This window comes from Aquila chrysaetos, chromosome Z (assembly GCF_900496995.4).
Source record: "Aquila chrysaetos chrysaetos chromosome Z, bAquChr1.4, whole genome shotgun sequence".
NCBI classification, from domain to species: domain Eukaryota; kingdom Metazoa; phylum Chordata; class Aves; order Accipitriformes; family Accipitridae; genus Aquila; species Aquila chrysaetos.
This window is the reverse complement of record NC_044030.1, coordinates 61034313-61048375: the sequence shown is the minus strand read 5'-3', so window position 1 is coordinate 61048375 and position 14063 is coordinate 61034313. Positions and strand designations below refer to the sequence as shown.

At 42.6% G+C, this 14063-nt stretch overlaps 1 protein-coding gene across 2 annotated transcripts; it reads right to left on the bottom strand.

Annotated features, from left to right (window-relative positions):
• Nucleotides 1-2176: 2176 nt before the first annotated feature.
• Nucleotides 2177-12765, bottom strand: F2R (coagulation factor II thrombin receptor). 2 transcript variants are annotated; one of them, XM_030005528.2, is made up of 3 exons: nucleotides 12483-12765; nucleotides 5087-5442; nucleotides 2177-2410 (listed from the first exon to the last, which is right to left on the bottom strand). In XM_030005528.2, the coding sequence occupies exons 1-3, from the start codon at nucleotides 12568-12570 to the stop codon at nucleotides 2363-2365; spliced, it is 492 nt and encodes a 163-aa protein (XP_029861388.1). In that variant the 5' UTR covers nucleotides 12571-12765; the 3' UTR covers nucleotides 2177-2362. The 2 variants fall into 2 exon arrangements, with proteins under 2 accessions (XP_029861388.1, XP_029861387.1); XM_030005527.2 differs by lacking the exon at nucleotides 2177-2410 and having other exon boundaries at nucleotides 3986-5442; nucleotides 12483-12751.
• Between the last annotated feature and the right edge of the window lie 1298 nt (nucleotides 12766-14063).

The window sequence follows — 14063 nt, the reverse complement described above, 5'->3', positions numbered from 1 at the left end:
GGAGAGATCCAGAGGCCTGATCCAGTTTGCCTGATGCAAAACATTGTGAACCATGCTCACATTTCTGGCTAGGATTCAACTAAACAGGGAAACAGAGCTGACAGCCAGCAGACCATACTTTGTCTGCAGTCAGGCTGCAGGGAGCAGGTTGTAAGGCAGATGCATGCTTGGCATTAATTGATGAAATGCTTCTAGTGCGAACGCACCAATCCCTGCAAAATCCTTGCCATGCTAAATTATGCAAATCTTCCCCTGTGAAATAAGTCATACCAATCACAGCTGCTATATGAGGTGTTTTGCCAGCAGAAACCATGCTGATTACAAATCTTGCCCTTGCCAGTATTGCCTCAACATGAAGCTCGCATATCTGGAATATTAGCAAGCTTTCTCATGTATGTTTAGTGCCTGACACCTCATCTCCAAATGTTGTTTGGTAGCTTGCTTCATACAGCAAATGATGCAGCTTAACCCTGACATTATGAAAAAAAACCCAAAGAATGAGGAGGAGATGGTATGGGTGAAACAGCAAGTAACATTAATGGGCTTCATTTCTTTTGGTCAGATTTTCACTGCTTCTCTTTCCCCTTGAAACAAACGGTTCATTTTCTTTCCCAGCTAGCAGCGCAAGGGTGCATCAAGCATGAAGAGATGGTTAGGTTTTCCTGTTAGCTTAAGCATGTCAGTCTAAATTGCAGTACTCTTGTAGTTCAGTTTCCTCAAAACCTTACCACATTGTGCTTTGCTGCGTGGCCATGCTCAGAAGTTATAACCTATTTTGCAGATGCTGTTTGTGCTTGAGGTTGGCTCCATAAACTGCTGCTGCTTGAGCAGGTCCTGCCCTTCTTCTTGCCATCAAATACAGCAGCAAAACAGACACTGATAACTGTAGGATGCTCCAACTAACCAGTTGCACAGAAATGCCAAATTCAGTAAGAGTTGAGCTGCCACTGCCTTGGTATGAGACTCCTCCAGTCACATAGCAGTTTGATTCTTTTTGCAATCCAATCAGGCTGAAGCCTCAACAAAATATAAACAGAAAGCAGAGGTATGACACTAGGTGTGGGAGCTTAAAAGGAGAAATAACTGTTAATGCTTCATTTGCTATGAAAAGGTGACATTTGCTGTATGTTTTATGCTATGTGGTAATTGACTTGTTAATCACCTCTCTGTATTTAGCAGGCTAGCAAGAAGCTTGCTAGAAGCACTTGCAGAGCGTCAATATAAATAGCATGTGTATGCATGTATCATTGAACGGTTTGGGTTGGAAGGGACCTCTGAAGGTGATCTAGTCCAACCCCCTGCAATGAGCAGGGACATCTTCACTAGATCAGGTTGCTCAAAGCCCCATCCAACCTGACCATGAAAACTTCCAGCGATGGGGCATCCACAACCTCGCTGGGCAACCTGCTCCAGTGTCTCACTACCCTCACTGTAAAAAAAATTCTTCCTTATATCTGATCTAAACTTACCCTCTTTTGGATTAAAATCATTACTTCTTGTCCTGTAACTGCAGGCCCTGGTAAAAAGTCTCCATCCTTCTCATAAACCTCCTTTAAGTATTGAAAAGTCACTATAAGGTCTCCCCGGAGCCTTCTCTTCTCCAGGCTGAACAACCCCAACTCACTCAGCCTTTCCACACAGGAGAGGTGTTCCATCCCTCTGATCACTTTTGTGGCCCTCCTCTGGATCCACTCCAACAGGTCCATGTCTTTCTTGTACTGAGGACCCCAGAGCTGGATGCAGTACTTCAGGTGGGGTCTCACCAGAGTGGAGTAGAGGGGCAGAATCAAGTCCCTCTACCTGCGGGCCATGATTTTTTTGATGCAGCCCAGGATACGGTTGGCTTTCTGGGCTGCAAGCACACATTGCTGGCACATGCCCAGCTTTTCATCCATCAGTAGCCCCAAGTCCTTCTCTGCAGGGCTGCTCTCAATCCCTTCATCCCCCAGTCGGTGTTGATACCAGGGGTTGCCCTGACCCAGGTGCAGGACCTTGCACTTGTCTTTTTGTTGAACTTCATGAAGTTCACATGGGCCCCCTCCTCAAGCCTGTCAAGTGTTGCGTTTTCAAACATGCTTAGGCAACCTAAAAATACTTTCGAAAGGCAACTTCAGCATTTTAGCTCATTACCAAGAAGTCAAGAAGTCTACTTAGGTTTGTCAGTCCTTTTTATTTAAAGGTTCTGTGCTGCAATTGCCTTTCCTATTTTTCTTTTTTTTTTTTTTTTTTTTTCACTTGCGTGCAAGCCGGATCATCAGCAAACCCAACTTCAGCAGCGTGCGTGGCAGAGCTGGGATACTGGTTTACAAACATGCATAAAATCTTTTTTAGTCATTCTTATTCAGGATCTTTGTTGATGCTCTTAGCCATGAGGATAAACAGCTGCATTCACCCCTCTCATTTTTTCACCCTATAAGGTAGGAAGAAGTTGCTCATTTGCAAATGTTCTTGAGCACACAGAGGTTACAAGTGAAACCACCCAACCACAGAGCAAAACGATGTAAATAATCGCTATGATTGCTGTGCTGTTTTCCACGTACATTTCCTTCCACCCTAGCACGTAATACTGCCCCTTGCAAAGCAGACTAGACAGTCCCTTTCGGCCACCTAAAAAAACCCCCACTGTCATGAAACAAAACATTGTGACATTGAAGCAAATTCCAACCATGTAATAGATCTAAAGAGCAGTCCCCCAGCCTGTAACTACATAAAGCACAGAGGTAATTTCTTCTGCCAGCAAGAAGTGGATGTTCGTAGTTTTAAGATGCATTTGGATTTTGCTGAATACCAAAACCACCCCTAATATGATATTAAAGAAAATGAGAATGTAACTGAGTATGTCTCTTGAACTTTTGTGGGGGTTTAGCCTTTCTAACTCCATATACATGTATTTTTAGTGCTCATATACTTAGAAATTAGCAAATACTTGAGAACAAAAATCTAGAGAGACTGTGGTAATACAACACTTAATTATACTTAGGTCCATCAAGGAACAGACACAAGTCGACAAGAGATCATGGTTAGAAATAAGTTTCTCACTGTCACACTACTGCAAAAAGATTAGGTTTCTCATCCTTTGTGCTGGACTGAAGACATCTTTTATCCATTGCTGTACTTCTTGGCAGATTCCTATGGCAAATCCTACATTAACTAAATCCCTACGTCATTTGATTTCCACTTTTGTGTACAGTCCTATTACCTACACGATTGCTTCTAAAACTGAGTTCCTGTTATTAGGCTTTAGCGTCCCTTGTAGTAAAAGAATGCTACATAGAATGAAGTTGGCTATTGGGCTTTGTACCACAGCAATTTTAGTAGATGTGGACACAATGTAAAACATAAAAACCATCCAGACTTGGCAGAGATAAAGGATATTTCCAAGTCCTAAACACGTGCATGATGATTAATCACATACACAAAAGCACACATTTACAAACTCCATAACAAGATGATGAATACGGCTTTTTCAGTATATTTTCTGGAGAGCCATTCAACATTGATTTATTGTGAAATAAAATTTCACAATTTTTTGTGAAATTAATCATGAAAAATACTGCATTCCTAACCAAGATGCCTAGCATACACTAATGGTAGAAACACCAAAGGAAAAGCTAGTTGTAGCTGCTGAGAATTATCTCCCCTGACACATTGCACCAATCAATAGCTGGATGTCAGTTGCTTACATTCCTAAAACCATACAGTCTGTTTTGAAGTGGAATATATAAAAATGTAAAATAAACAGTTTCAGTGTCCAAGATGCAAAATAATGCTAAGAAAATGAAGTTTACACACAATTCCAGAAATAATGCCAATTCGGAAAAAAAAAAAAAAAAAGCCTGGAAACATATTTTCACTTTCCTCAGGAAGTACTGGATAGATGGAATGGTTCCATAAGTAAGAATTTAATCAACCTGATGCAGTTCAAAATCCTAAAATGGAATTTCATAAAACCCCTGCAATAAACTGAACTAACAATGCAAAGGACTTGTCTGAAAAAAAGGAGTTTATTCGAAAAACACTCAACAACTATTATTAAGAAATTACTTTTCCCCTCTACATTAACCTATTTACATATATTGTATATATACATACACAGAGTTATTTGAATTGTGCATTACTATAATGAACCCATAGAACTGTGTATTGTACAACAAGTTGGTTTAAGGTTTTGCATTTCTTGGATATAATACAGGGGTTTTTTTGTCTGAAATGGTCTAAGAATTAAGCATGTGTAAGACATGTTATCTCAATGCATTGCTAGTAATTTCCTGTAGACACTGTTATTCACATTAGTAGAGCACGTAGCCCTTCTACTTGTGGTAGACATTGACTGGCCACTACTGTTACTACTGTTAGGATCTAAAGTCTTTTTACAATTGAAGAGACTGAAAAATTGTCTCTGATACTGAGAAGCAGCATAGTAGTAAATAAAAGGGTCAATGCAACAGCTAAAGCTGCTGATACAAACACAGAGTAAATAGGCAAAGTAGAGATACTCTAAGCTGTTATCATAAGAGAAATGGATATAATGAATTAATAGGAGGACATTTGTTGGTCCAAAGCAAATAACAAAGACAGAAAAAACAGCCACACATAAGAGCAAGGCACGTGTCTTCTTATTTTGTTTTGCAACAACGGTAGAAGAACTAAGACATCGAATGATACACACGTAACAGACAGTAGAAATTATAAATGGCACTACAAAAAACACACAAGAGAAGATGGAGAAGAAGTGGAGGTAATAGCCGTGAAGTTCAGATTCTCTTAGCACATCGTGGCAAGTAGTTATATTTAACTTGGGTATTTCCATTGTTTGCTCTCTGATGAGAAAAGGTATAACACCAATTATTGCTACAAGCCATATGATGAAACAAATCAGCGAGGCACGTGTTAATGTACGCCACCCAAGAGACTGCATGGGATACACCACCGCTAAGAAGCGATCAAAGCTTATGCTCGTCATAAGCATTATTGAACAGTACATGTTACAGTAGAAGGCAGCAGTGATGAAACGACACATTTCAGGTCCAAAAACCCAGTTGTTTCCAGAAAAGTGATAAGCAATCTTAAAAGGAAGCACACTTACAAACAGGACATCTGCAAGGGCCAAATTCAGCATGTACACTACAGCTGGCTTTTCAATTTTCATTTTTTTCAGAAACACGAGTATCGCTGTAATGTTCAGAGGGAGACTCAGCACAAGCACTAAGGTGTAAACTGAAGGAACAAAACGCGTCAGCCACGGACTCGTGAGGTATCTTGCTGTCTGCACTGACACTGTTTGTTGTTCACGTAGGAATGATCCGGTCTGATTGGTGGCTCCGGATCCAACTTCCAAGTCATTTTCAGTATCACCTTCAGTAGGTATAGGGTCATCCTGGTGACTTACAAAAGAGAGTACAAAACTTCTGATCTGTGGTATACTGCTGTTACGTGGGGAGGCTGAAAAATAATAAAGTATTAAGATTAATAAGCAATATTTACATGCTATGGGGAAACAAAAACACCTTTCAAAAAGAAAAGCTAAGATCATATTAGCAACACAAAATAATGTTAATTCCTGATTCAAAGTACAGACTGCCCGAAGATGTTAGTTAGTCCAGCCCTTTTTATTTTAGCTCCTGTTACAAGTTTGGATAAGATGTCCTCCTTTGTCTCTTGTCTCTTAGCTTGGAAGCTTTTTATGGTAGAGACTCTGTCTGTGCTTAAGAACCCAATCTCATCCATGTTCTCTTCGGGCTACTTTAACACAAATACAACAGTAAATTTGCCACCCTTGAATTGCCTTTGCCAGACCCTTCATGCACTTTGTAAGAAATGAGGTGCTGGGATAAATACTAGCATTCATACACAAAATTCCCATTACAAGCAATCGTCAACAAAATAACAAAAAGTTACAAGTGCAATTAAAACATCAAGTTACTGATATATTTCCGTGTGCTCTGGAGACATCTTAATCAACCCGATGGCCCCCATCAAGGCAGACAGCAGAAGTCTGCGTGCAGTTTTCAAGGTGGACATGGATCAACCTTTTGCTTGTATCAGACAGATAGCCACAGATGGCACTGAAACACTTCCCCAGTTCTACTTATCCTATGCCACAGTGTGCATCACCGAGGACAGTATGCATGCCCTCGGGGCACTGCTGAAACCTGCCACTAGTGTTCCCTCTACAGCAGGGTTTTCTGCAGCATGGTTCGGTGGCTGTGACTGAGAAGAAAAGTGTCAGGACAGGGTATCTCTGCTTTTTTGAATATAGCTGTAAAGAGTTAGGAATTTAGCATTACAAAGTGTTGAATGTGTGGTATGTGTTTATTTATGCAAAAAAAACCCAAACAAAATTCCAAACAATCAAAAGAGCTACTTAAGACATTACTGCAGAAAAGTTGTTTGTATGGAGACTTATTTTGGAAGACTGTTGTTTTCAGCTTTGGCTTAATCTAGTTAGGTGTAGGATAATTAAAACATATTATGGGCAGACAGAAGTGAGAACGTTACTAAAGTAACCATTCATCTGCTTAGCTGTGCAACTGATCCTTTGTTGAAACCTAGACAACTGAAATAAAAGTGAAGGTGTGTTGTTAGCTTGAATCACTGAGCTGAAAGTACACAGGCATGATTCACCCATCTAAGATGCTACTCGTTAGAAGCAATTATTTGTTCTACAGTAATTCAAACGATTTTTTATGCAGATATGAACAAAAGCATCTGAAGCAGGCAGATGGCAAAGAGAGGAGTGGCTGCAGCTTTAAACAGGCAGTTACCTCCCTTTGTGCACTGGCTGTGTGAGAAGGGCCCTGCCCAGCTTGAATTTTGGTGAAAATCAGACTTGAATGTGGGGGGAGATGAGGAGTGGTAGGGATATTTGGGGATTTTTTAAAGCTGCTGTCCTGTATATATCATGCTGTGTCACAGCAGCATTCTAGGGGCAGATGGGACAAAAGAGGGGAAGTGTTTAAGATAAAGGTTTTCGTATGCAAAGTGACTAGATTGCAACCTCTGCAGGCCAGAAAAAAGATGCTGGATGATAATTTCAGCCTGGGAGCTTGTTGTAGACTGCAGTAGGAACAATTTAGTACTTTTACTGAAACACAAATACACAGAAGTATGTGAGATTCAGTGTTTGCACAGAAGGGCACTAAAACAATTTATACAAGGGTCTATTCTGCTGTCTAAAAGAGAACAGTAACAAAAGGCAAAACTTTAGATCCTTAATCTTTAACCTCACTTTAAAAGTTTAGTCCAAGCAGTTGGATGGCTCAAGGAGTCAGCTCTTAGTTCAACAGTTCAGGTGCAGCACAAGTTATATTTAACACCTCTAACTTCAGCCTGTGGCTGACATCAAATAGGCGATTTCTGGTACTTAATGATCATTGCAATAGAAATCTGTCACAACTGACTCCATCACTATTCATCTCTTCTGGGAAGATTGTAGTTATACTTGAATGAAAAAAACCTAATTTCTCATGCCCAGAGGCTTGTCTCCATCGTAAAGACATCAGTAAGAGTGATCTAAAATCTTGAACAGTACCTCTGGTATCTCCAGTACATACAAGTTTTATGAATTCAAGACTTTGAATGCTCTGAATATATATTTCTTCCACTGACATTTCTAAACCAGAAGACTTCTGAAACAGAAGACAATGATGATCCTAGGCCTCCAAGGTCTACATGTCCTTTTTGGTTTCGCAACCACTGAAGAACAGTGTGGAGAACCAAAGGAAGAGGTGACACGGTTTCATGTGAGGAGGGCATGTTTTTGGGGAACACAGAATTAAATGGACTTGATGAGAAGGAGGGTAAACCTGTGTCTGCAGTCAGGAACTGTATTGCCAAGATGACCTTTCCATGACTCGTTAACTGAGGTGTTTCCAGCAAGCACCTCTCTCATCCCAGTATCCTTGAACTTTGAAGGGCTTTGCCTGAGCTGCCTCACCTCAGCTAGCACTGCTGCAGTGCACTTTTTGAGGACTAGTGAGCAAACCAGCCAGAGCCACTGACCCTTAATGACTGAGGTTAAGTAACTTAGTTTGGAAGCCCTTGCTGGTAACCTGACCCATTTCTCATCAGTGACTCCTAATTTAGAACAGTATGAAAATATGCTAAAGGAAAAAAAAAAACGATGATTGGGCCAATTACCTTTTATGAACTACTGACCTTTGTCTTAGCTATTGCTTATAGTTACCTGAACATTGCTAATAATTTTAATTATATCCTGAATTCTTGGAGCTAACTTATATACAACTTTCTTAGATGAAAGGATTTAGAGTCTGCATTACTCCATTATCAAACTTTTCTAAAAGCAGAATCCTATTACAATAATTCAGGACAAAAAACATCTCATAAATTATTTTAGTTTAGTTAAAATTCTCTGGAATAATACTTTAACTTGGTGAAAACTATGTGTTCTTTGTTTAAGCAAAGACTTTCTGAGTTGAACTCAACCTTGATGCTGTTAATGACACCTCCATGCTGTGTCCTGTGCTCAGTCCATGTCTCCACCTTGAACTCAGATGACATGAGGTACTACTTGAAAGCCAGCTCTATGGAAAAATGCAATGAGACTTCAAACTTGCTATTTCTTTGCCACTTGATAATATAGAGAGTGGGAATTTAAACTTTCTTGATCAAATTCAATTTAATTTTAATTTAAAAGATTGATAGCTACATATCAGTTCTTTTCCTTTGCAAAGCTGCTTATATGTTTGTATGACACAGCATCTGTGTATTATTGGAAAAAACAACAGTGCACTTCATGCTTTCTGAAACAGAAGGGAAGATAGTTACTGCCCTGAGGTTCTGGATTCCTTTCGTGTCAGTGTTTATTTGAAAAAGCCGATGATCAGAGATTTATACACAGAAGGGAAGTGGATGAAAAGATGTTATATTATTTCAAATGTTCTAATGAATCTTGACAATAAACATAAAGGTCAGTAATGGGAAACAGGCATTAACTATAAGATGGGACAGGACAAGACAGCCAATACAGTAGCAGTCTCTACAGAAAAGATTTTAAAACTACTCTTACATAGCTACAGCTATACCAGAATCTGACAGATGTTCCTTTCTAGCTGTTTTAAAGCTGTAGATATCATTTGTCTAAAACATATTTCACTACAGCTTTAGTAATTTTTACCAATACAAATAATCTGTTAGGAAAACAGAAGTAAAGCTTGTATGATGTTCATAAATGGTCAGTCATCCTATTTTTGCTAGGCTGTCATCTGATCCTTTTGGAAGAGGTCAAACCTGGTGGATTACTATTTTTATGACTAATAGTATTCTCATTGCTGAAATGACAGAGTTGACAGCTATATCAAAGTATTTGTAAATTGTAAATAGGTATGAAAGAACAGGACTAAGAAACTAAGAACAAAGGAAGAGTGGGATAAAGCATTGAGGTTTTATCCTTGTGCTGTGCAGTCAGAACACTGCATATATACATACAATACACATACAATCTTTTCTTTGCTTCCCATAAGGACTTGGAAGGGCAAAAATTACATTGAATCAGCATGATACTCAAACTACCTGAAGTGTTCTTTTGCTGCCTGTGGTCTTTGCACTGATTCTCCAACAAGGACATAGAGAAATTATGTAGAAAGCTCAGTAAGTTTGGGATTGTGTGATTTTAACAATCTACACTGTGCTGTTTTCCATCAAGTACTACATATTGCTGGTCTCACAATCAGCATATGCATATTCTGCTTACCCTGAAAGATACTGCTTTTTCTTTTTTTACACAGAGCTATTTTATAATTTATGTCTACTTTCATATGCAAAGGACTACTGCACATACTGTTCTGTGACAGGAGAAGTAGAGACCAAAAAATATTAACAGCTTCAACCAATCTTAAAAAGCACTCTTGAGCTCTAGAAGTTTTCTAAGTATTTCTGTAGACCCATAAATCTAGACAACACATGACAAACCAGCAGTGTTCATGTCCCAAGGGGTATCTTTGTGAGGTGGAAAACTAAAGAATAGGCTTCTACTCAAGCCAATTAAATATGCTGCTGGACAACAATTAATACCGATTTCTGGGCATTACTGATGACAGCTGCACCCATACCGCTGGCTTATAACAAAAAGTCGGTTTCTCTTATCTCCCCTTTGTATAATCCGCAGTGATAGGCATCTAGAATCTAAATTACTTAGTGGCCCATAAATTAGGTACTCACAGGCACAATGTGAAGTGCCTGCCAGACATGTTTACAAACAAGGTAAGACACGATCTTGTAGGACAGATGACAATTATTTTCTTTTCTAAAAATAAACACCTTATTGTCTTTTAAAAATCTTCTTCAGCCCACATCTCTGCTTATACAGAATTCATTACTGTATTACATGAGTGATGTAGTAACAATTTGCACACATTTTCCTAAAGTATTGTTTTCTTGCAACTGGATGGCTGCTGCTTTTTGCTTTCCTTTCTCAACCTCTTTCCCCACAGGTGCTGGCTTCAAGCAACAACAACATCTCTCTATCCAGCTATCAGTGTCCCAATGCAGGAAAGTCCGGGCAGGTTCAGACCTCAGCCAGCCACCTCGGCAGCACCCGGTCGGCTAATCTGCAAGCACCTAGCACCAACCCACTGCCAAGCTATTGCTTTTTCACCTGCCCGCCGGACCAGCACAGGTCAATAACATGGTAACTGTGGATACTGAAGGACCAAGGGAAAAGCAAGGGAGAAGCCTCAGGTGCAAGGGCAGAGCAGACCTGGGGATACAGCAGTGCATGAGTGATGGGAATTAAGTACATTTTGGTGGAAACAGGGAAGGCTATCCGGGGCAGTGGGGAAATGCTATTATTACAGTAGGAGCGAGCACAAGGAGAGCAGAAGACATGTTCAGATGGCCAGGCTTTATTAGTTCTACTGTGCATGAAGTAACTTGTTTTGAATTTTTCTTTTCCTAGTGATGTAATACAGTAACTATTTCAATCATTATTTCCTATGGAAGCAGCAAATAAATACTGTAATTCAGGGTGCTCTTTAATGAAGACTATAATTGCAAAAGGCAGGAAAACAAGTTTGAATGTTTCCATAAGCTGGAAGAATAGCACTCAACAGTACAATCTTCTTTTCTAGCATTAACACGTATAATTTGTCTTTTACACACACACCTTTTTTTTTTTTTTTTAAATAAGGACAGTTTACTTAGAATTCCAGTATGAACATGACTGTGATCTCTTCATTCCCACTTGTCCTTGTGCCAAAAAGTTGTTTAGCCAAAATTATTTGCCCTCTCTGATACTTCCCTCCCAGCATAATTACAAGCACCAGCTCTGTCCCCTTTCAGCCTTCATTTTAGTAGTCAAAGTATGCCAGGCTCTGAAATTTCCCCTAAGCTTTTCCTCTAACCAGCCCTTTTCTGTATGTAGAGCTTGAGCTGAGTCTTCCCAGCAGGCATCTCATGGGGCTAAGTTATTTGTACAGCAGCACTATGATCACTGTGTGGTTGAAAGAAACGTTGAACTGAATTTTACAGAAAAAAATGTTGCTAAACTCTAAATGCATAAATCTTGCCCTTTGTACTGTTGTACCTCTACCTGAAACTGGGAGGTTACATGCAGGCATGTCTTCTCTTACCTTCCTTCCTTCCCTCAGCATCTGCATTGTCAGACAAGCTCTGAGCTAGACGGATCCATGGTCTCACCAGTTACAGCACTGATGTTGCTATTGGTGCTGTTTCTAGTTGAGTAAGCATGAAGGTCATCTACTTGCGGTGGATATTCTGAACTATTTTGTGTTGGCAGATCTTCCCAGTTTGCGCTACTTACAAATTCAGCTGGCATTCCATCTTCTGAAGTTGTTAATGTAAGGCAATGCCAGTTTTCTAAGGAAGTCCACCAGCATGTCTCGCCAGCCTGGTCACTTCTTTCCACCACAACTTGCTGTTGCCCGGCTGCCTCCTTAGCCACGGGACAACAGTAAACCATTCTTCACCATCAATAACCTCACCCGTGGCGTGGCATCTTTCTCAGATCTGCGTATTTCAGAACTATGACATTTCCTTCATTCAGAAAAATAGTTCTCAACAAGTATCTGTCTGAGGTTGCTTTACCCAGGCTAACCTTCTGGTTTAGCCTGTTCTCTTGCGGCTGCTATGAGAACAAACCTAGAGCGGCGTTTCACAACGCCGAAGACAACCCGATCCTAAGCTCCAATTAAACCTTCGAAGCGGGAGACCCTTGACCTGCCGACGTACAGGCCGGCGATGCTGCGCGCTAACGCGTATTTCGCTTCTATTCCTCTGCCACGGCGCACGGCTCCGGCCCCGCCGACGAGGCGAGTGGCGCTGCCGCGGCCCGCAGCTCGCCGGGCGGCCGGGCTCCTCGCTCGCCGCCCGCCGGGCCGCCCGGCCGCCGCTTCCCAGGAGACCCCCGCCGGGGACGGGGGCGCCTCTCCCTCCGCCCACGGCCTCTCCCGGCCCCTCCCGGCCCCCCGGCAGCTCTCCCACGCGGGGCGGGGGCAGCGACTCACCGACGCGGGCTACGGCGGCGGGCGGCGGGCGCGGGCAGCCGAGGACGGCCAGGGCGCAGAGCAGCGCGGGCAGCGCCGGCGGCCCCATGGCCACCGCGCCTGGCGGGGCCGGGCCGGGCCGGGCCGCGGGGGGAGCTCCCTCCGCTCGGCCGGAGCAGAGGGACGCGAATGCAGCCGAGGCGCGGCGGCCGGCAACCGCCGGGAAGCTGGGGCCGGGGAAGGGCCGCCCCGGGGCCGCCGAGGCTTCCTCGGGAGGCGGGGGCGCCTTCCTGCCGCGCCGTCCCGGCGGAGGGGGGGGTGCGGGGGCTGCGCGGCGGCCCCGCCGCCGGGGCGGGGAGGAGAGCGGGGCCTCGGCGGCACCGGAGGCGGGGGGGGGGGCAGAGCGTGCCGCCCCCGCAGCACAACAGCCCCGCCAGCAGCCCCCGCGCTGCGGAAACGGCAGCGGAACGCGCTGGCACCCAGCTGAGAAATGGGAAGGGGTCGTGGGCTCGGGCAGGGTGGGAAGGCGGGAGGTGCGGAACAAAGGGTTATTCTCAAGGAATTATTCTAGGCCGAGTTTGCCACGTGTTGGTTGCGCAATCCGAACTGCCGACGCCCCAGAGGAGCACAGTTAACAAGGCCAGTTGAAATATCTGCATTACTCATGATTGAAGGATCACGCTCATTCAGGAAAGCTCCTTAGCGCATAGATCTGCTTTGTGCAAAGTAGACATCAAAGCTTGCTCGTTTTGCATGGGTTCAGTAAGCCAACTGCTCTACCAGTACAGGACAACCTCAAAGCAATTCATTACCCAGCCTTGCAGTCCTGGTGTCTGTTCTTGCAAGACCCCTGAGGAAGTGGTGCCACCACTCCTGAACTCCAGTGGCATGTCCCTTGGACAGGAAAGCTTGTTGTGTCCTTCAGAGCTGCTCATGAATCAAGAGCTGGTTGAACTGAAACCTATATAAAAGCTATAGAGGAAAATATTTTAGTAATGTTGCAGCTATTATTTAGCCTCTTTTCTTTGAAAATACTTATTCTGCTGGTGGTTTGAGTGCTTTGTGTTTCTTAGGCCTGTAACACAGTCAAAGGCTTTACAAGTGGACGTTCTTTGGTTTGCTAGGGTATGCTCTCCCATCCTCAACTGTACATCCTTCTATTTACGGCAACACAGACATAAGAAGGGGGGGGAAGCTCCATTTAGAAGTTATTCATATGTATGACGTACCTTTATTACTGCAGAAGCACTGACCTTTGCTCATATCTGAGACTAAAACCCATGAAAAATAAATACTCCTGATCACAACTAGTGATTCCCAGTAAGCTCTACATCTCTACCAAGTTCTTCCCACAACCCTACCACTTGCTACTTTGTAGCACTGTTAAGGCTGAATCCAATTTCTGTAGAGCAAGGGCAAGTAACACAAGTTTTACAGCTGGCCAGCCTTTACACAGCTCTATTATCCCAAACATGCTAGGGAACCTGCACAAAACACCTTATACTTAATCGTGAACCATTCTTCTTCATCTCTTTAGAAAATACCTTAATCAGAGATAATTTCGTCTATTTGGGAAGAGAAAGCGAACCTATTCTTGGGCAT